The sequence below is a fragment of the Echinops telfairi genome, unplaced genomic scaffold (assembly GCF_000313985.2).
Source record: "Echinops telfairi isolate 266 unplaced genomic scaffold, ASM31398v2 ScPeMD7_443;HRSCAF=831, whole genome shotgun sequence".
Classification (NCBI taxonomy): Eukaryota; Metazoa; Chordata; class Mammalia; order Afrosoricida; family Tenrecidae; genus Echinops; species Echinops telfairi.
In genome coordinates, this window is record NW_022104341.1 from 63,287,818 (window position 1) to 63,308,033 (window position 20,216).

At 39.7% G+C, this 20,216-nt stretch overlaps 1 protein-coding gene across 1 annotated transcript in view; it reads left to right on the plus strand.

Annotated features, from left to right (window-relative positions):
* DOCK7 (dedicator of cytokinesis 7) overlaps positions 1 to 19,612 on the plus strand; it is a 204,552-nt gene extending 184,940 nt beyond the window's left edge. The window contains exons 46-49 of the mRNA XM_030886060.2: positions 3,820 to 3,963; positions 5,767 to 5,873; positions 14,146 to 14,313; positions 19,147 to 19,612. Of these exons, the coding sequence (XP_030741920.2) occupies positions 3,820 to 3,963; positions 5,767 to 5,873; positions 14,146 to 14,313; positions 19,147 to 19,189 (462 nt within the window). The 3' untranslated portion in view covers positions 19,190 to 19,612. The remainder of the gene's footprint in view (positions 1 to 3,819; positions 3,964 to 5,766; positions 5,874 to 14,145; positions 14,314 to 19,146) is intronic.
* Positions 19,613 to 20,216: the final 604 nt, after the last annotated feature.

Consider the following 20,216-nt stretch of genomic DNA (forward strand, 5'->3'; position numbering starts at 1 on the left):
ACCAAGGATGTTACTTTGATGACTAGGGTGCATATTTTATTTCCTTTTTTTAAAAAAAAATCATTTTATCAGGGGCTGTTACAGATATTATAACAATCCATAAATCAATTATATCAAATGAACTTGTACATTTGTTGCCATCATCATTTTCAAAACTTTATCTTTCTACTTGAGCCCTTTGATATCAGCTCTTCTTTCTTCCCCTCCCACCCTTAGTAATTTTATGTATATATATTTTTTCACATCTTACACTGTCTGCTGTATCCCTCCACCCACATTTCTGTTATTCATCCCTCTGGGGCAGAGTGGGGGTGTTTATACATCCATCATTGCTATCAGTTCCCCCTTTCTCCCCTCCCACTCACCCTCCCCGTACCCTCGTGGTAGCGCTACTCCCATTACTGGTTCTGAGAGGTGTGTCTGTCCTGGAATTCATGTGTTGAAAGCACTTACCTGTACCAATGTACATATTTTTGTCTTAAGAGGATTTGTGAGGTAGAACTGGTGTTACCATGATGGGGAACTAGAGGAATGTTGTGTGTTTCGCCAGTGCCACACTGCCCCCTGGATAAGTCGTCTCTTCCGTGTGACCCTTCTGTGAGGAAATGTCCAGTTGTCTACAGATGGGCTCGTTTGTTTGATCTCTGATGCCTGATCTCATTGACATCTCATGATCACACAGGCTGGTGTTTTTGCTCCATGTGGGCTTTGTTACTTTCTTGTTAAATGGTCACTTATTTAACTTCAAGCCTTTCAGACCCCAGATACTATATCTTTTCATTGTTGGGCACCATCAGCTTTCTTCACCACATTTATTTATGTACCCATTTTGTCTTCAGCGATAGTGTCGGTATAAGTACATGGATCAATACCCCTATCTTGATATATTTATATATTTACATATATACCTGTCTGTATTTATACCTCTCTGAACAGCTTTTACCTCCTAGCTCTTTCCTCTATTTCCTTTTACTTTCCCCCTGCCCCACCATCATGTTCTTGTTCTAGGGTGCGTATTTTCAATCCCCTCATATGCATGTGAAAGTTAGACACTAAGTAAGGAAGACCAAAGAAGGATGGATGTGTTTGAAGTGTGGTGCCGGAGAAGAACATTGAAAGTACCATGGACTGCCAAAAAGACAGAGAAATGTGCCTTGCAAGAAGTACAGCCAGACTTCTTAGAGGCAAGCAGGTTGGCCAGGTTGTCAGGAGAGACCCGTCCTTGGAGAAGGACATCGTGCTGGATGAAGTAGAGCTAGAGGGGCAGTGAAAAAAAGGAAAGCATTCAACGCGATGGATTGGCATAACTGCTGCGACAATGGGGAAGGAAGCATGAGCGCAACTGTCAGGAGGGCACAGACCGGGCAGTGTTTCATTCTGTTTTGCACAGGGTCACTATGAGTTGGAACCAGCTTGATGGCACCTAAGAACAGCAACAATTCTCTTGGTGCATTGTCACTGGTACCATGCATCGTGATCACTGTTGCCTGCTAGTAAGGCTTTCAGTCAGGTCGTGTCAGTTTTCTGATTTTGTTGATCTTTAGTACTCTCGATTATAAGGATTGTATTATCTTAATTTATATTTTCTGGGTTCTAATGTCTACTGCAATTGCTACACGGAACTCAGACAAAATTCATGATTTTTTTAATTTAAAAAGTTAACATTTTATAATGCCAGTGAGAAATGCTTAGGGTTGAGTTGTTTAACAGGACATGGTACACTGTTCTTTCAGGTCTGGTGATAAATGCCCAAAGGCATACCACTCCGCTTTAAGCCTCAACACAAAGGCATTCCGTTTAAGCTTTCTGGGTCAGTAAGCCCAGCTCCCTGAATTAGTGTCTAGAGGCATCATCCAGAAAGCACTCAGCTCCGCTTCCATGGGCCAGCACGTCCATTTTCCCCCATTAATTGCCAGGAAGCACCCTACTCCCGAAGCCAGCTTCCTGGCAATTAATGGGGGAAGATGGACGTGATTCTGCCGCTGTTCCTCTAGTGATGTAGCTGCCTTCTGGATCCAGAAGGTTCCTTTTGCAGGGATCAGATGTGCTCCACTCCTGACTCTTGCTGGTAATGTGGTCCTTCCTGCTTCTCGGGGGCTCATTTTATGCACAGCAGGATAGCAGTCCAGCGCGTCCTGTTCAGTCAGAGTCACCCACAGGTGAATCTTATCAGTATCTTCCCCCAGCTTCTTACCATGCCCATGCAGGCCAAGGTCATTTGATGGGAGTTAAAGACCAGTGGGAAGAGCCACAACAAATAATTCACTGTCCCCGCAAGAGTCTTTTGCTTTTCCACGTAAACGTTAAAATTAGTTTGTCAATACCTACAAAATTAACTGCTGGAATTGGGATTGTGTTGAATATATAGATGAAGTTGAGAAGTCCTCCTACCCAGGAACATGGGATAGGGGCTTATTTATTTAGAATTTTGCTTTGTTTTATCAGCATTTTGTAGGGTTTTGTTGTTGTTGTTTAAATCTTGTACATATATATTTTAAACATTCCTAAATTCTTCATTTTTAAGAACTTACTAATATAAATGTGCGTTTTTTAAATTTCAAATCCAGTTGTTCACTGATGGTTTATAGGAAAGGAATTTATTTATTTATTAACATTTATTATTAATTGGGAGTTAATACATGTATCACTTCATAGTTCAGTCATGTCAAGCAGTATTGTACAATTGCTACCTACCACAATCAGTTTCCAAATATTCTTTTCCTTCCTGGACACTTTGACATCATCTCCTTTTAACCCACCCTCCCCTCACCATTGTAAACACCCCTCCCCCAAAACAAAACAAAACAAATCCTTATTCTATTGTTGACCCTATAGGCTCATAAGCCTTGGGTTTCATACACCAAAAAGCAAAAAAACATATAAGACAACCTCAAGAGGGTGATTCCCAGTGATCTCTGAGATAAACCCTAATATGAACAAACAAAAATAGAGGAAATGTTGAAAACCAGATGAGGTGCAGTGCGCCTCAGAGAGGAGGGTCAAATGACAAAGTTGTAACTGTTCAAGTCAGGTTTATCTTATTGATCTTCTATCCTTACCTTTCCAGTGCACTCTCCTCCCCGTCCTCCATTGTGGAGAGAGGGAGCTCACCAGAGGCTGATTTCCTATGTAGTTCCCACAATGTTATCTTGGGCTCCCACTGTCATCCATAGCTTTCTGAAAACTGGATTCTCACAATTCAGGCTCTGCTACTAATGGGAATTTATTTTTGTAAAGTATCCTTGTTTCCTGCAACTTTTGCTGTGGATACTTACTAGTTAAGGGCTTTGCTATTTTTGATAGACTTTTTTAGGATATTCGGAGTAGAAAATCAAAATCAATGTACAAGCAAAGACAGATTTGTCTCTTTCTTCTCAGTTGGCACACACCTTATTTGCTCTTCTTAGTGTACGTTAGTGAGGACTGCCAGTGCGCTGTTGAAGACAACTAGTTAGATGGGATATTCTTGCCAGGTTCCCAGTCCGAGAAAGTAAGGCGTGCAGTTTCTCATAAGTATAACGTTAATTGTAGACTTTTTCGAACTATCCTTTATTGTGTTGAGGAAATGTCCTTCTAGTTTGAATTTACTGAAAGCTTTTTTCACAAATGGATATTGGGTTTTGTCAAATGCCTTTTCTGTACCTACTGATATCATTATATGATTTTTTCCTTCATTAGTCTGTTGGTGTGATAGATAACATTAACTGATTTATAATTAGCCTCTTCTTTTTTTGTAGTTTTAATTTTTTTATATAGAAAGCTCATTAAATAGCTTTCCATCACTGGACTGACATCAATTATATGAATTATTTCACCCAGGTCATCTTGACGCCAATTGAAGTTGCTATCGAAGACATGCAGAAAAAGACACAGGAGTTAGCATTCGCAACACATCAGGATCCCACAGACCACAAAATGCTCCAGATGGTCCTTCAGGGATCTGTAGGCACAACCGTGAACCAGGTCAGTTCTCTGTGCTAACGCTGTGCAATTGCTGTTGCCATGGCGTTTGGAATAACCTAATTATTTACACGTTTTCGTTGTCACCAGTAAGTGTTAAACCAAGTGGAAGAATACGTGTTTGAGATGAATGTAAAGGAGATGAGAGTTAACTACAAAACACAAGTTGTGTTCTTTTTTATATGTATTGTCTTCGTAGTGTAGGTGTTCCCTACTGAGTTCTGCACTACCTGTCTGCCTTCATCCTGTCTATTAGGGAGTCAGCTCACTTAAAGTGACCTTTCCTTTAAAGTTTGTACTGAAAGGATGTTCTGAAAAGGAGGGTCCATTTTCAGAGCTATGCACATGCAGATGAACTCCCACTACCTTAGACACTTCTTGATAATATCTTTTCCCGGTCTGCTTCATAATCTGATGTGAGGAGTAAATAAGCGGTGTAGTATCATTTTGAAAATTAATAACATGTAAGCAGATGTTACTCTGGCTTTGCTCTATGAGACTAGAAATGACCCCCAGGACAGGCAAGCCCCCAGGTTATGCACATACAACTTGCAGTCAGCTCCTCCTTGCCGGTATGCAGGGCTGCCAAGCAGTTCTTTCCTGTTTTGGTTAACAAAACAGGCTGGGATTTCACAACGTGGGAGCCTCATCACAGCAACACACTCAGTTCTCAGCTCACTGCCACAGAGTCAGTTCCAGCTCATAGCGACCCTGCAGAACAGGGTAGATCTGCCGCGTGTTTCTCCTGAAGGAAGGAGCCGATACCGTCAAATTGCCCCTCTTTCAGCTCACACATGAGTGTGTTAGCCACTCAGGAACCTTTTCCATTACATTTAAATAAAGCTGAATAAAAAGTATATGCCCCTTTTCTAAATGATCTACAACTGTGAAAGACACAGCTAGGTACAGATCTCATTCATAACCTGGAGGCTGCCTTTGTCTCCTTTTAGTTGGTTCATTGGGATTCTTCTGATCATTTAGGCCTAGCTTCAATCTTTAGAAATGGTCTATGGTAAGGGCAAATTCAGAAAAGCTTTACATAAAATTTTTTACTGTCTCTCCTGACTATTTTTTAAGTTAAAGGAACAAGCAAAATTCTCCTAAAACTGAAGTAAACACCATCCACTTTTTATCCCCTAAAAACACACACAAATGCCATTTAAAGATATGACTTACTCACAAAAGGCCATCTTACTCAAATTGACAGGGTCGGGAACACATTTGAAACGGTGAGAAACAATATTAGCAAGCTCAAGTTCGGTGGTCAGTGGCTTGGCAGTTGGAATAGACTGACAAGTTTTTGTCAGACTAAATTAAAGAAGGTAACCACCTCTAGAGAAATCACATGAACGAATGCAGTCGTCCTTCAGGCCCTGCTCTGTGTCTTTAAAGACTGAACTCACAAGAAGTCCATTTCAGTAGTGAACTAGAGAGATTCGACAATAAGGCAGACTCACAGCTCATTACCAGACGGAGTGAAGCCATGGACCTGGATAAACCAAACCTAGTCCACTGCCATTGAGTCAGTTCTGACACAGTGACTCCCCAAAGAGTTTCTGAGACCGCACATCCTTACAGGAGCAGGCAGCCTCCTCTCTCTCCTACAGAACGACGGCAGCAGGTTTGAACCAACTTTGTGGTCCGCCGCCCAGTGCCTACGCCACAACACCTGCAGTCTCCGTGTCGATACATGTATCCTTGCCTTCCTGAGGGCTAGCATCCTGGCGAGGGGGATCACTCAGGTAAACTAAGTCCTTGTGGCGCTACAGAAGGAGAAACACACGCTCCTGTGTTCTTGTTTCACAGGGGCCCTTGGAAGTTGCCCAGGTGTTCCTGTCAGAAATACCCAGTGACCCAAAGCTCTTCCGACATCATAACAAACTGCGACTCTGCTTTAAGGATTTTACTAAAAGGTACTCAGATCTTCCTGCATAAAAATTGCCAAGTTAAAAACAAATCCATTGCTGCAATAAAGGGCTTAAGGAACCATCGAAAAGAGTCAATGCAATGAGGCTTCAAAAGTTCACAGGAGAGTTGATTGAAAAGATAATAGAATTTTCCCTTGACCTTTTTGAACCCTCTTTGGTTTACAGTGAGAAATAATCTATGTATAATTTATAATTTCTTAGTAGTATATATTTATTCTTTCCACACACACATTTTGTGCCATAGTTTTAGTTTGTACGTTTAAAACTAGTGCTCAGGATATTTTTGAACCTGAGAATATTGCTGTACAACTTGACTGCAGAACTGTTTATTTGTTGTGAACTTTTCAATGTGTGAGTTTCAGCCTCCTCCCACTTCCCACACGAAACATAACCAACAGACATGGAAGCAAAAGATCTGTGTTCAAATTCTGGCCACATTGTATGCCTATTTCCAGGTCACTTAATTTCTATAATCTTTTTTCGAATCTACAAAGTAAGGATAATAATAATGAATACCTTTTACAGGGTGGTTGTGTAAATTAACTGCAGTAATATATGGGTGTGTTTAGGGTTCCCAAGCCCACCCCCAGGTTCACTAAGTGACTCGCTAGGAAGCCTAATGGAACTTAGCATAAAGTGAATTCATGGCAATATTAATTCTAGTGAAAGGGTGTGAAACACAAGCAGCTAAAGAAAATGGTGCATGGAGTGTGGTCTGGAGGAAGCCAGGCATATGCTTCCAAGAATTCTCTCTGAGTGGAGCCGCACGGCTGTGCTGAATTCCTTCAGCAAGGAGGTAGCTCAGCTTGTATAAAATGTTGTGTACCGGGGAGAATTGTTACATAGGCACCCTATGCCCAACACTCCCCAAACCCTAGACTCCCAGAAGGAAAGCAGGGATTTCATAAGCCATATTGCATATATAAACAGTTGAGGTATCATGAGCTACTCTTATTCCTTCTGAGAATGACAGGAATCCAAATTCTAGATACCAGCCAAGAACCAACCTGGGAAGCCTGGCCTTTCTAAGGCTATCAGTCTGCAGCCTGCTATGTTAAGTCTTTTCTGCACACTGGGGAGTACTTGGTTCAGTCCCGGGAGAAAAGGACGTCGTATTTGGTAGAGTGGAGGGGCAGCGAAGAAGGTCCTCCAGCAGTGGCTGCAACAGTGGGCTCGAGCGTCGAACAGTTGTGGGGGTGTTGGAGGACTGCGCAGTGTTTTCTTCCCTTGGGCATAAGTCGAACAGTTGTGGGGGTGTTGGAGGACTGTGCGGTGTTGTCTTCCCTTGGGCATAAGGTCACTGTGGGGTGGAGCCGACTCGATAGCATCTAACATCAATACTTGGTACATAATAAACAGATGTTCAATAGTACATTTTGGAGCAGTAGTAAAAAAGTTGCTTATCTGCTAGATACATGTTTCCTACCTTCCTTCATCACGTAGAAGAGGGTGCTTCATTCTCCGGGTGGTGTTAGAGGAGGGTTCACACAGGAGTTGGCATTTGGACTTTAGCAAAGGAATATTCCTTTTTCAGGCGGAAACGAACGCTCCACATAGCCTGAGGAAAGTTCAGAATCTGTTGCAAAAGACAGTGGTCAAGTAAATCTGGGAAGAGAAGGCACCCCCAAAGGAGTGGAAAAGTAGACTGGGATCAAAGAGAAGGGGTCTTGCCTTGCACACCGTTAAGTAAAAGCCTTGAAGTCACCTGACAAGGCAGCATCAGAAGTGTAGTCAGAGCTCAGGCTTTGATTCCCGACGAATTATGGTCTTGCCTATAAAATCATTCGCTGAATGAATTTATTAGGAATTGAAATAGTTTTACTTTGCATCTATTTTGTCGTCAGAAAATAAAAATGAGGTGTTAGCCATGTCTCCTGTGTAAAAATGACAACCATCTAAAAGAAAAACGTGAATCAAATTCTGAAGTTTTATCATCTGATGATGGGACTTAGATGGCCTTCCCTGGAGCCATCGCTCCGAATGTACAGGAGTAGGTGAACTCTGGTCGCGAAACTAGGAGCCCTGGTGGTGCAGTGGTTACACGCTGGGCTGGGAGCCACGAGGCCGGCCCCTCAGAACATCCTCAGGAGAAAGACAGGCCTTCCTACTCCCGCAATCACTTATCACGTCTCAGAAACGCACAGGGGCAGTTCAGAGGGTTGCTATGAATTGCCGTCAACTCAATGGCAATCGGTTTGTTTTTTGGTTAAGTAATGAAAAACGCCTTCTGTTTCTTACCTGTAGAGTTGGCATATTTTTAGCATTAACTTTATTATTTGGGAGATTTCATATAAAACAAAAACAAAGCCTGTCTTTGTGAGCCAGATGATTTCAGAACAATACCTGCTTTAGATCATAGGTATTTAATTATCATGAAGAGCTATCTTTTTCCCTGTTATTGTCTTGACTACAGTCCTAAACATATTCCCCGTTTTCTTTGCTACAGGGGAATGAATTATTACAGTCAATAGTTCTTCTGACATAGCACTCGCAGTAAAGATTCCCCCTAAATGAGCAAAACAAAACCCTCCTCCCCAAATCCCCTCTTCCTGCCACAAAAACATGTATGTCTTATAAGGATAGTCATAAAACCCTAAAACCAAATTCACTGCCGTCAAGTCACCTCGGATTCACAGTGACCTTCTAGGTCTAGGACAAGGCAGAAAAGCCCTTACGAGTTTCCGAACTCTTTACAGGAGTAGAAAGCCCCATCTGTCTTTCTGCCAGGGAGCAGCTAGTGGTTTCAAACTACGGACCTTGTAATTAACAGCCCAGTGCATAATCACTGCACCACCAGGGCTCCCAAAGATAGTCATAGCCAATACTAAAATTTCATTTATGTGTATGACCTTTCATTTTTATTCCTATATAAATATATTTTGTTGTAGTTCAGCCCTAACGTGCATATAACAATATGCATTTATTTTCCAAGTAAACTATCTTGCAAGTTATTTCATCAAGTTAATATGCTACTTACATTTTTCTGCCCTGATTATCTGAATTTAGTTCGGTCTCTCAGTAATCCCGGGCCATGGAGTCTCTTCCAATTTACAGTGACCCAGCGGACAGAGCAGAGCTGCCCTGTGGGTTTCCAAAGCTGTCCGTCTGTACATGAGTGAGAAGCCTCATCTTTCTCCCACAGAACAACTGGTGCATTTGAACCGGTGACCTAGAGGCACTGTGGCAAAAGACTTGGAAATCTACTTCTGAAAGATCACAGCTTTGAACACCCTACAGAACACTTTCACTCTACACCCTTGGGGTTGCTAGAAGTCAGAATTAACTTAGACTGTAATTAAGTAACACTAGTTAACACCATAGTGGATTTTTTTAATTGGATTTTTCCACTGGGATAAAATTTTCAGCATGAGATTAATGAGCCAAAGTGCATGAGCATTTTTATTGGTTCTTAATTTGTGGTGTATTCCCAAAAGGTTATAAGTTATTATAGTGTACCAAGAATGTAAATGTTCTTCAGGGAAGAACGGAAGATCCCTTCAGGACCAGTGGTGAGAGTCGGGAGGGTGGAGAGAGGATGGGGTAGAAGGGGGGAACCGATTACAAGGATCTACATATGGCCTCCTCCCTGGGAGGCGGACAACAGAAAAGTGGGTGAAGGGAGACGTCGGACAGTGTAAAATATGACAAAATAATAATTTTTAAATTATCAAGGGTTCATGAGGGAGGGGGGAGCGAGGACGGAGGGGAAGAATGAGGAGCTGATACCAGGGACTCAAGTAGAAAGAAAATGTTTTGAGAATGATGAGGGCAACGAATGTACAAATGTGCTTGACACAATGGATGGATGTATGGATTGTGATAAGAGTTGTACGAGCCCCCAATTTAAAAAAATGTAAGTGTTCTTATATGTTGTAGGTAATGCCATTTAAATCATGTGTCTTATTATAGTTTCTTTCAGGTTTGGACTTTTAAATCTTCTTTTCGTTAATTGTTGACTGGGTTAAAAAATATGTTTAAACGTTTGCTATTAAAAACAAGAAGACAAAAAATATGTACCTATCACCCAGCGTAAGAAATAGAGCATCATCAGTACTTTGAGGTTCCCTCTTGTAATGTCCCTCCCTGACCTCCCCTGGTCTCCATCCCTCCCTTCAGTTAAAACCATTCTCCTGGCTTTTCATGTTTATTATGCCCTTCTCTTGAGAGTCTTATCATCTCTCTAATATATATAGTTCCGTTTTGCATGATTTTTAATTATCCAAATGAAGTCTTCTGTGACTTGTTATTTTCAATATTTGTGATATATGTGCTAACAATATTGTTAAAGTTAATTTATTTTTCTTTATTCCATTATATGAATGTGCCACAATTTATTCATTCCTTTATTGGTTGGCATTTTGGTTGTTTCCCGTTTTTGAGTATAAATAATCTTACATAAATCGTTCTCTACCATTTTCTGTATTTATACGTGCGTGAAGTTTTCCAGGGCTTATGTCTAAGATTACTGATGCTTGTGCATAGGTTCAACTTTATTGGATGATGATACTTTTACTTTTGTTTTACCCCCAAAAATGTGTAAGCTAGTTTACATTTCCACTATGCTGTTTGCGATAGCCCCTGTTGACAAGTATCTTACTGGTGCTGGTTGACATTATCTACAATTTAACTTTTACCAATCTGGTGTGGGCATGAAATGAAAGTGATTATAGATTAAATTCTCATTTCTGATTACCAGATAGGTTGAAGATCTTTTCATGTGTATATTAGACATTTTTTTTAACATTTTATTAGGGGCTCATACAACTCTTATCACAATCCATACACACATCAATTGTGTAAAGCACATTTGTACATCATTCTCAACACATTTTCTCTCCACCCAAACCCCCGACATTAGGTCCTCATTTTCCCTTCCCTCCCCGCTCCTTAAGGCGTCTTTTGTAAAGTTGCCATGTTCAACTCTTTTGCCATTTTTGTAATGAAATTTTCTTTTCTTTACTTATCTCTAAGGTGTTTATGTATTCTGGATAGTAATCCTTTATGACTAAATAAGTGTCACAAATATTTCCTTCTGAATTTGAGGTTGATCTTACTGCTTTTTAAAAACATATAAATTCATAAATTTAATACCGGTAAACAAGTCAGTCATTTCCTTTGTGGCTGTACTTTCTGTGCCGTGTGTCTTGCTCTCAGGACCTAATGATGGGCTCCTGTGCATGAGTAGTGGCTTCTCAGAAGTCAATATAACGGGGCCCCTAAAGTCTCTATAACTTGGGGAGTTTTTCAATCTTGCCTTCTACTTTTTAAAATCTTGTCATTGGTTTTTATGTATAGTTCATTCTGAATTTCGACCCGCTAGCCAGTTATCCCTTCGGTTGGGTACGGGATGAAGTGGGGTCAGCTGTATTTTCTCTCGGGCCTCATCCAGCCACACTTACTTAGACTTTGCCCTACCTTCAGTGCTTCGAAGTGTCATCAGTATCTGTGTCAAGTATCGATGTTTATTAGTCTCTGTTCTCTTCCAGGGATCTATTTGTTTCTCTTCCAGCCGACATCATGCTGTCTTAATTCGTGTACTTGACAGAGCAATTCCTCGTACCTTGTTCTTGCCCAAGGACTATTACCTGCCCTTCCCCTATCTGTATACATCTTAGATTTAAATATCGATTTATCATGGCTTGTCCCTTTCAAAACCAACATAAATCTATAGATCTGTTGAAAGAGAACTGACATCTTTATAATTTTGACTTTCTTTATTCTTGAATAAAGAATATTTACTTTAATTTACTTTGGTCTTTTAAATATCTTAGTATTAAATTTTGTGATGATCTGTATATCTTTTCATGTGTTAAGTATTTGATGCCATTTTGCTTTTGTACTTAGTGTCTTTTAAAATTCTTTTTGCTGTTTCTTGTATACAGGTGAGTCTTATGCATGAATTTTGATTGCAGCATTGCCAGATTTATGTGCTCTAATTAATAATCTCTGTAAAATCGTTTTCTTGGCTTTCACTTATGATGAGTAGAACCTCCTACTGGACTAAATGGGATGAGCAATCGAGGGCACCGTTCTCTTGTTCTTGATCTAAAAGGAAATGCTCTAACCACTGAGTCTATTTGCTACGGGGTTTTTGTTAAGGGAGGTCCCCATGACTTGTGGTTAGGCTAACAGTTTTGGTTTTTTTTGTTTTTTTTAACATTTTATTAGGGGCTCATACAACTGTTATCCCAATCCATACACACATCAATTGTGTAAAGCGCATTTGTACATCGTTTCTCAAAACATTTTCTCTCCATTTAAACCCCCGACATTAGGTCCTCATTTTTCCCCTCCCTCCCCGCTCCCCTCTCCCTCATGAGCCCTTGATAGTTTACAAATGGGTATTTTGTCATATCTTGCCCTGTCCGACTTCTCCCTTCATCCACTTTTCGGTTGTCCGTCCCCCAGGGAGGAGGCCACACACAGTTCCATGCAATTGGTTCCATCTTTCCTACCCACTCTCCCTCCACCCTCCCTGTTTTGCCACTCACACCACTGGTCCTATAGGGCTCATCCATCCTGGATTCCCTGTATTTTCAGTTCCTATTTGTACCAGTGTACCTCCTCTGGTCTAGCCAGTCTTGCAAGATAGAATTCGAGTCATGGTAGTGGGAGCGGGGAGGAAACCTTTAGGAACTAGAGGAAGGTTGTATTTCTCATCATTGTTACATCGCACCGTGACTGGCTCATCTCCTCCCCGAGACCCCTCTGCAAGGGGATCTCCAGTGGCCTACTAATGGGCTTTGGATCTCCACTCCGCACTCCCCCCATCATTCACTATGGTAAGATTTTTTGTTCTGATGATGCCTTACACCTGATCCCTTCGACACCTCGTGGTTGCATAGGCTGGTGTGCTTCTTCCATGTGGGCTTTGTTGCTTCTGAGCTTGATGGCCGCTTGATTACCTTCAAGCCTTTAAGACCCCAGACGCTATACTTTTTGATAGGCTAACAGTTTTTATCCTAACAAGTTTTTTAACTTTATCATACTTTTCCTATGTCTTTTCTGATCTTTGAATATTGTGTAGCATTTATTGATTTTCTACCGTTAAGTCCACCTTTCATTTATTCCGTTGATTTTAATCAACTAGATGATGGAATGTATAACATAGGGTTGAACAATTTTCTATTATTTACAAGTTACATAACTATTTGCATAAGTGACATTGTATAATAATTTGTCTTACACTTTCTTTTAGATGTTGACATCTCAGCTTTGGAAATTGAAAGTTGTTTCTTAAGAACTGCTGCGTCTTCCCGTGGGCTTTAGAATAACTTTTAAATATCCTCTGAAATAATTGTTACAATGGGATTATTTGTCCCTAAGATATTTAGTAGATTTTGCATGCTTATGTTTTTGTTTTGTTTTGAGTCTGTTTTGTTATATTAATTTATCTAGAAATGTATAATTTCAGCAATGTATTAAATTGTACATAATATCCTTTCTGCCTCTTTTAATCACTTCTGTATTTGAGGTTATGTTTCATTTGTAATTTCTAGTAGGAAATGTTTAGAGCCTTCTCTCATTTAATCTTACTAAAGCTAGCCCCCCCCCATTTTTTTTATAAAAGTGGGTACCACCTCCTACGAACCAAGTTTTGCATTTTTTTTGCATCTATCATATTCTTAAATTTCCTAATTTTCTCTCTAGTACTCTCCTGTTCTTTTTAAGTTGTTTAGGTGTATAATATTAGCTCTTTTTTTGGTAACAAGCACTTAAGCTTATGCATTTTTCTCTAATTATCACCTCAGCTGTTTTCCACAAATGTTGATATATATAGGCTGGTTGGTTTTCATAGCCTTTCTTCAGTTATCTACTGGAGTCCTGATACTTTAAAAAAAAAATTTGCATAAATCATAGAAAAGGTTGTTACCAGGACATTTTAGCTTAAGAACCATTTGAACACATATAATAAGCAAAGCATTGTGACACTGGTGTTGCGTATATGAGTCTTCTTAAATCCCTTAAAGAGCTTGTAGTCTATGGGCAAGATGTGAAAAGCAGGCTTTGGGCTTGATGTTAAAAAAATAATTTGCAGTGAGATGAAAACTGTAAGTAAATGTTTATTAGGTTCTAAAGAAACTCCAAAGTTGATCATTTGTTTATTATCTTAAACCAAAAGACTAAACTTAAAGTTCACTGAAACCCAATGCCTTCCTCAGGGTGACTGTATATGAATATATAGCACTCATTGCTTGGCACTAAACCTTCAGACTAGGCCAGAAGAAATCTTCTGATAACATGTTGTTCTTCCTAGATGTGAAGATGCCTTAAGAAAAAATAAGAGTTTGATTGGGCCTGATCAAAAGGAATATCAAAGGGAACTGGAGAGAAACTACCATCGCCTTAAAGAGGCCCTGCAGCCTCTGATAAACAGAAAGATCCCTCAGTTATACAAGACAGTATTGCCTATCACCTGCCACAGGTAGACTTACTTTCTATTATTTTAGCCAGTCTTTAACATTTCTTGTAACTTCTCCACTCTTTTGTGAATTCAGATACTGTGTCCTTAAATAAGTGCAACTACTAAAAGCATTGATTGGTCTACAAGATAAAAGTTAGTATTTGAGAATCATAAAGTTGCATGAGCACTACAGTAACAGGATGGCACACAAAGTAAACATAGCCCCTAAAACGTGCCGTGCATTGTAGCTGGTCTGTTGGACTGCAAGCCCACCAGCAGCTCTGAGGGAGAGAGGTGAGGCTCCCGTGCTTCCCGTAAAGGCTGACAGGCTCAGAAGCCCCGTGGAGCAGTTCTGCTGTGTCCTTACAGGGTCACCCCCGTGTCGCAAGTGACATGATGGCGCTGCTTTGTTTTGTCTTTGCGATTTCTTTCTTTTCTATGTCTAAAACCATTTGTTTTAAGCTGCGGTCATGCTTTGTGGTACTAGAATGTATCAGGCACCATGATAGTAGTATGCAGGATGTTCTTCTAGATTTGTATTAAAGCAGACAACTGTAGTATCGAGAAGGCATTGATGTTTTATGGTAAAGCGAATCAGAAATTCAAATAACTTGGAATTTTCTACAGCTTGAAATTTTCTCCACTACTACAACTAAAATCTATTCTACTTTAGCAAGTAATTTAATGCTTAGATTTTTCCTCTCATAATGAGATGGTGATAGTATTTACCATGAAGAGTTGTTGTAAAGTTTAAATGTCATTACAGATGTAAAGTTTCTAGGAAAAGGGTATAACATTTTGATTTTTAGCATCTGAAGTCTGGAAAAGGTAAGAGACTTGGTAAAAGTCACCCAATGTTCCCCTCGGCATTTTCAAACCTAGTGTTTTTTGTACACACACTGATTGAATTAATGTGGCACCTTTTTTCTTTGAATTAATAGTAGTAAAGCTATAAAGTTAGAATTATCTGATGACTTAGTATTTGTAAAGTCTTTGAAGTTGCTTATATGAAAACAAAGTTGATGCATGGTATCCTATACTGCAAGGCAAAATGAAATGTCACCTGGCAATTAGTCACTGCTCCTTGATAAGCCAACTCTCAGTGCCGACTCACTGTGAATCTACAGGACAGGTAGAAGTGCCCCTGTGATTTTTCTAGACTGTAACTCTTTACAGGAACATAAAGCTTAGTCTTTCTCCAGTGAAGCAGCTGGTGGTTTTGAACTGTTTACCTTGTAGTTCACCGCCCAGTGCATAACGACTATGCCACCAGGACATCTTAGACCTCTGATAAACTCATTTATTGATATTTATTCAAAAACGTTTACTTGAAGTTCCTGCTGTACGTCAGCTCTGTGATAGATACTGAGGATTAGTGTGAAGGGACATGAGAGACAACATCTCGGCGGTCCACAGGCTGAGTCTAGAGGAGAGAAGCCAGCAATTATGTAAGCACTCTGCTGATAAGAGTGCATGGTACTAATGTAACTTGTAGGAAGGGCCACTTAAATCCTTGTCCTGGGAATTCTGTGGTGCAGTTCTACTGTCCTACAGGGCCTGCTATTAGTCAGATTCAACTTGGTGGCCGTAGATTTTGGTCTGGGGCACCAAGTCAGTCTCCTGGGAGGAAATGCAAATGGATACCTGAGAGAGATCTCAGGGTAGAGATGGGGAGGCAGGAGGAGCACAGGGACTGGACTGCATCCCAGCTCATGGTAGAAGAAAAAAGAAAGAAAGAAAACCCAACCATAAATTTGAATTGCTTTACATACTATTATCCCCCTAAATTAAACCAGTTACATATATTGATTATGGTAGTGCTTATCAAACACTTGTGAGTCAGAAAATGAGCAGAATTTAGGAAGTTCAGTTGAAATATAGAATTTAAACTCAGAGATGTTCTCATGATCGTCCATACCACATTGAGAGGGTACTAGGATTTAAATTCGACAGTAACCATCACAGTGAGACTGGTTCCAGTTCAGATGTTTTGTAGCGACTGTGATTCTCACCAAGTCTGTATCCTTTCCCTGCTGCATTTGAATGCAGGGGAACTCGAGTTTGGGGTAGGAAGGGAAGGTGGGTCAGTAATGGGTGCTAACTATCTGCTCCTTCTCATCACGCCAAGTTCTCGGGAAGTTAAATTTGGCTTCTAAGCAATGTTTCTTGCTACTTATCAAGATGGTTCCAGCGGCATGTTCCCTAAGAGCAGATAGATTATCTGGATCCCTTCTATAATTTATAAGGCCAGAGACCAAGGAGCCCGTCTAATTGTATTAGACTCATTCGCACCCCAAACATACTTGGTTTTTACCAGCCTTCACTTCATCGTACGTCCTTTGGACATGCTGTCAGAAACCGGTCCCTAGAGAAGAACATTGTTTGATAAAGTTGAGGGTATGAAAAGAGAGGAAAGCTCTCAAGGAAATGGATTGGCACAGTGGCTGCAACAATGGACTCACGCATAGGCACTATTGTAAAGGGGGCGCAGGACAGGCGGTGTTCCATTCTGTTACGCATAAGGCCACTATGGGTCAGAATCTACCTGACGGCAACTAACAACCCAAACCGACTGGACATACCGGTCACAAAGCGGTTTCCTCTCAAAATTCCCAATGGGGTATAACATTCCAGTCTAGTCCTCTCCACTTTTCCCTCCTCGGTCTTTTTGGAATATTTTTCTTCTTGCTGTTTCCACACCCTTCCCCTCACTAGGTCAAAGATTCTAGACAGTGGTGATGAGGTAGTCATCAGACTGTTCCAATCTGAGCCTCACTTTCTCCAGTTAGCCCCAGCATCTTTCATGGACATAAAGGAACTATTCTTCTTACATAAAGGAAATATTCCCTCATTGCTATAATTCTTTATGATACTCCTCCAATTGAGTTGATATTTGTAGTCCCTTTTTCTTGGAATTTAGAATCCTTTTATTGCTTAATGCTTGCCTTTCAATTTCAAGACTACTGTTTTCCCTAGAACCAAAAAAAGCAAGCTTTGAGATTCAAAATTGAACATGATCTCTTTGAGACTGCCCTTCATTTCCTTCATGGAGATTGAAAGCCTTGTTGCTTAACCTTAATAGCAGGATGAGAAGCAAAAAACCAACTTTAATTTAATTTTTTATCTGTAGCATAGTTCCCACCTACCTTTTCTACTTCTGGAGTTTGGTGGAGAAGTGATACACAGATACACCAGCATCTTGCCATCTGGTGGGGAACCTGTATGATTGTGAGTGAAGAAGCAGGCCACAGCTAACCAACCTCAGCACAAGAGATCCAGTGGGACATGATGTCTCACGATATCAAAAGCAATGATCTCCTTTTTTTTTTTTCATTCCAACCCATTAAAACACATGGTTCCAGCCAAAAAGTCAAAGCAGAAATGGAAATAATTCTGTTTTGAAAGAGTTAAAGGAAAATACATTAGGAGGTACAAGAGAGCTTCAAAAATTCCATGGCACAGTTCCATGATCTTTTCTCTTAATTTTCCACAGACCTTTTGAAGACTTAATTTTAAAATTTCCCCTTCACCTTTAACTTCTTCAGATTTGAAAATGAAAACTCCTTAAAGTTCTTTTATTTTGCTGATGTACCAAACCTAGATGTTTACACAGTGGACTTCTAGTAAGACAGAGGTTTCTTCTCAAAGTGTGGTCTGGGACCCTGGGGTCTAATTTCATATTAACACCGAGATACAGTACTAGTGTAACCTTTTCACTCATTCTCACCTGACGGAACAGTGAAGTTTTTCAGAGGTGCTACTGCAGATTGGGTGCATCTGATAACAGAATTTAAATCTTCTGTGAAATATGCAGAAGTGCCACTCAAAATTTTTCAAGTTATTTAAGTGTTATAGAGGTAATATGTGTAGTTATTTACAATTAATATTTAAAATGGATATATTTAAAGTTTTAATGTCTAGTGACAAAGAGCAATCTATAGCCACCGACATAACAAAAGCTTACTGGGATCCTCGGCTTCTAAATGTGTAAAAAGGATCCAAGGCCAAAGTTGTGGACCATTGTTTAAGACTTAGAATTTAATATTTGCAGCTACATTTTCCTTGTATGTTGTTAGGACCTGTTGAGTCATTTCTGATGCTTAGTGACCCAGAAAATCCGAACAAAGGTTGGCCTGGTCTTATACCATCACTCTCAATTATTAAGTTGTTTGAACCCAATTGCAGCCAGTAGCTACTCACTCCGTCTTGCTGAGCCCTCTTTTGCCTGACCCTTTATTTCTCTCAGCACTGGCCCCTTCTCTCGGTTCCCTCCTGATGAGATGACTACAGTACATGACACAACATTCTTGCTGTCAAGGAGCATTCTGGCTCTACTTCTTTCCAAGACAGATTTATTTGTTCTTCTGAAAGTTTGATAGTATTTTACAGCTACATTTTCCTTGTATGGTGTTAGGACCTGTTGAGTCATTTCTGATGCATAGTGACCCAACAGTTCAAATGTATCGATTCTTCTTGGCCTTTCTTATTCATTGTCCTATTTTACCACATGTAAGGAGCAATTGAATATATACCATGGCTTGGGTCAGGTGCACCTTAGACCTCAAAGTAAATTTTTCTTAAAATATTTTCAATGATCTGCCTTACTGCTAGATGTGAAGTTCTTATTAAACAAATGAACTTTTACAAAATATTTACCGTAGTACTTTGGAAATGCTCCTCAGTCTAAAAGGCAGGTTATATAACCCAGATAATGTAGCACGAACATCCCATTAACTTTAAAGTTAATGGAAACTGGTGGCAAAATGGCAATTTGTTGGAGACAACCGTATGAAATATTTTAAGTGGTTGTAAAAATTGTTTACTTATTATCACATCCTCTCATTCTCTCCCCAGAGATTCCTTCAGTCGAATGAGCCTTCGCAAAATGGATCTCTAAAATGAAAGCACTTGTTTTATTAATTTGAAAAGAGCCACGTATTCCAACTTTTAGGTGTGAAAAGTTAAGATCTATTGAAAAATAAGACTTAAGGCGTAATTCTGGAAATTATTGCATTAACTTATTCACTGAAGAATGCAGTGGCCAAATGATCATCCGATGTGGACTGTTGAAGATTGAGAATTATGGCTATGGTTTCAAACGTTCTGGTAATATGCCGTTATCCTTTTTAAAGACATTTTAATGACGCGAAGGTACATTATACATTTACCATTATTTATAGCATAGCTAATGTTAAAATGATTTAATTTTAAGTTCATATTTTTAATTTATATTAACATTTATAGATTCATTTTGCAAACACTTTAAATGTAGTAATGCTTATTTTAAAGGTACTATTAAATATGTGAATGTTTACACTAATTATACTGAGTGGGACTTATTAAAGTTTTTCCTTATTGAAAGAGGCAAAAAATAAGTTGATTCAGAAATGAATTCCAAAACTAACAAAATGAAAATCCAGTTACTTTATGGGTCCAAAGATGAAGTTATTATAACTAGTTTGTAGAGACTAGTTATCCAATGCTGACTTTTAAATTCTTTTCCATTTAAGATCTCAAAAAGGATAATTAAGAACTTGTAGAAATAACTATTTGATAACTCTTTTGTCCATAAATAGCAAATATTGGAATAGCTACTACCAGTGACAGCACCACTGTCAACCTTACTATGCCAGAACATCACGATTCTCAGCAACCAATTCCTGTGTTTCAAATGAAACAAGCCAGCTGTCAGTTGTTAATGATCTAAACCCGTTCAGTAGAGAGCGGTCACTTAAAGGAGAGCTGGAGATTGATTGTTCGCTGATATAATCCATCCATTGAGTGCAAAGTTACTTCTGGGCAAGTGTACTTTTACAATGATCACAGGAAAGTGAACTTACCTATTTTAATAGCAACTAAGAACCAATTCATTTAAAATGTTACTAGAAGATGTAGTATAAAGAATTCCTGGCAGTTTTTTTAAT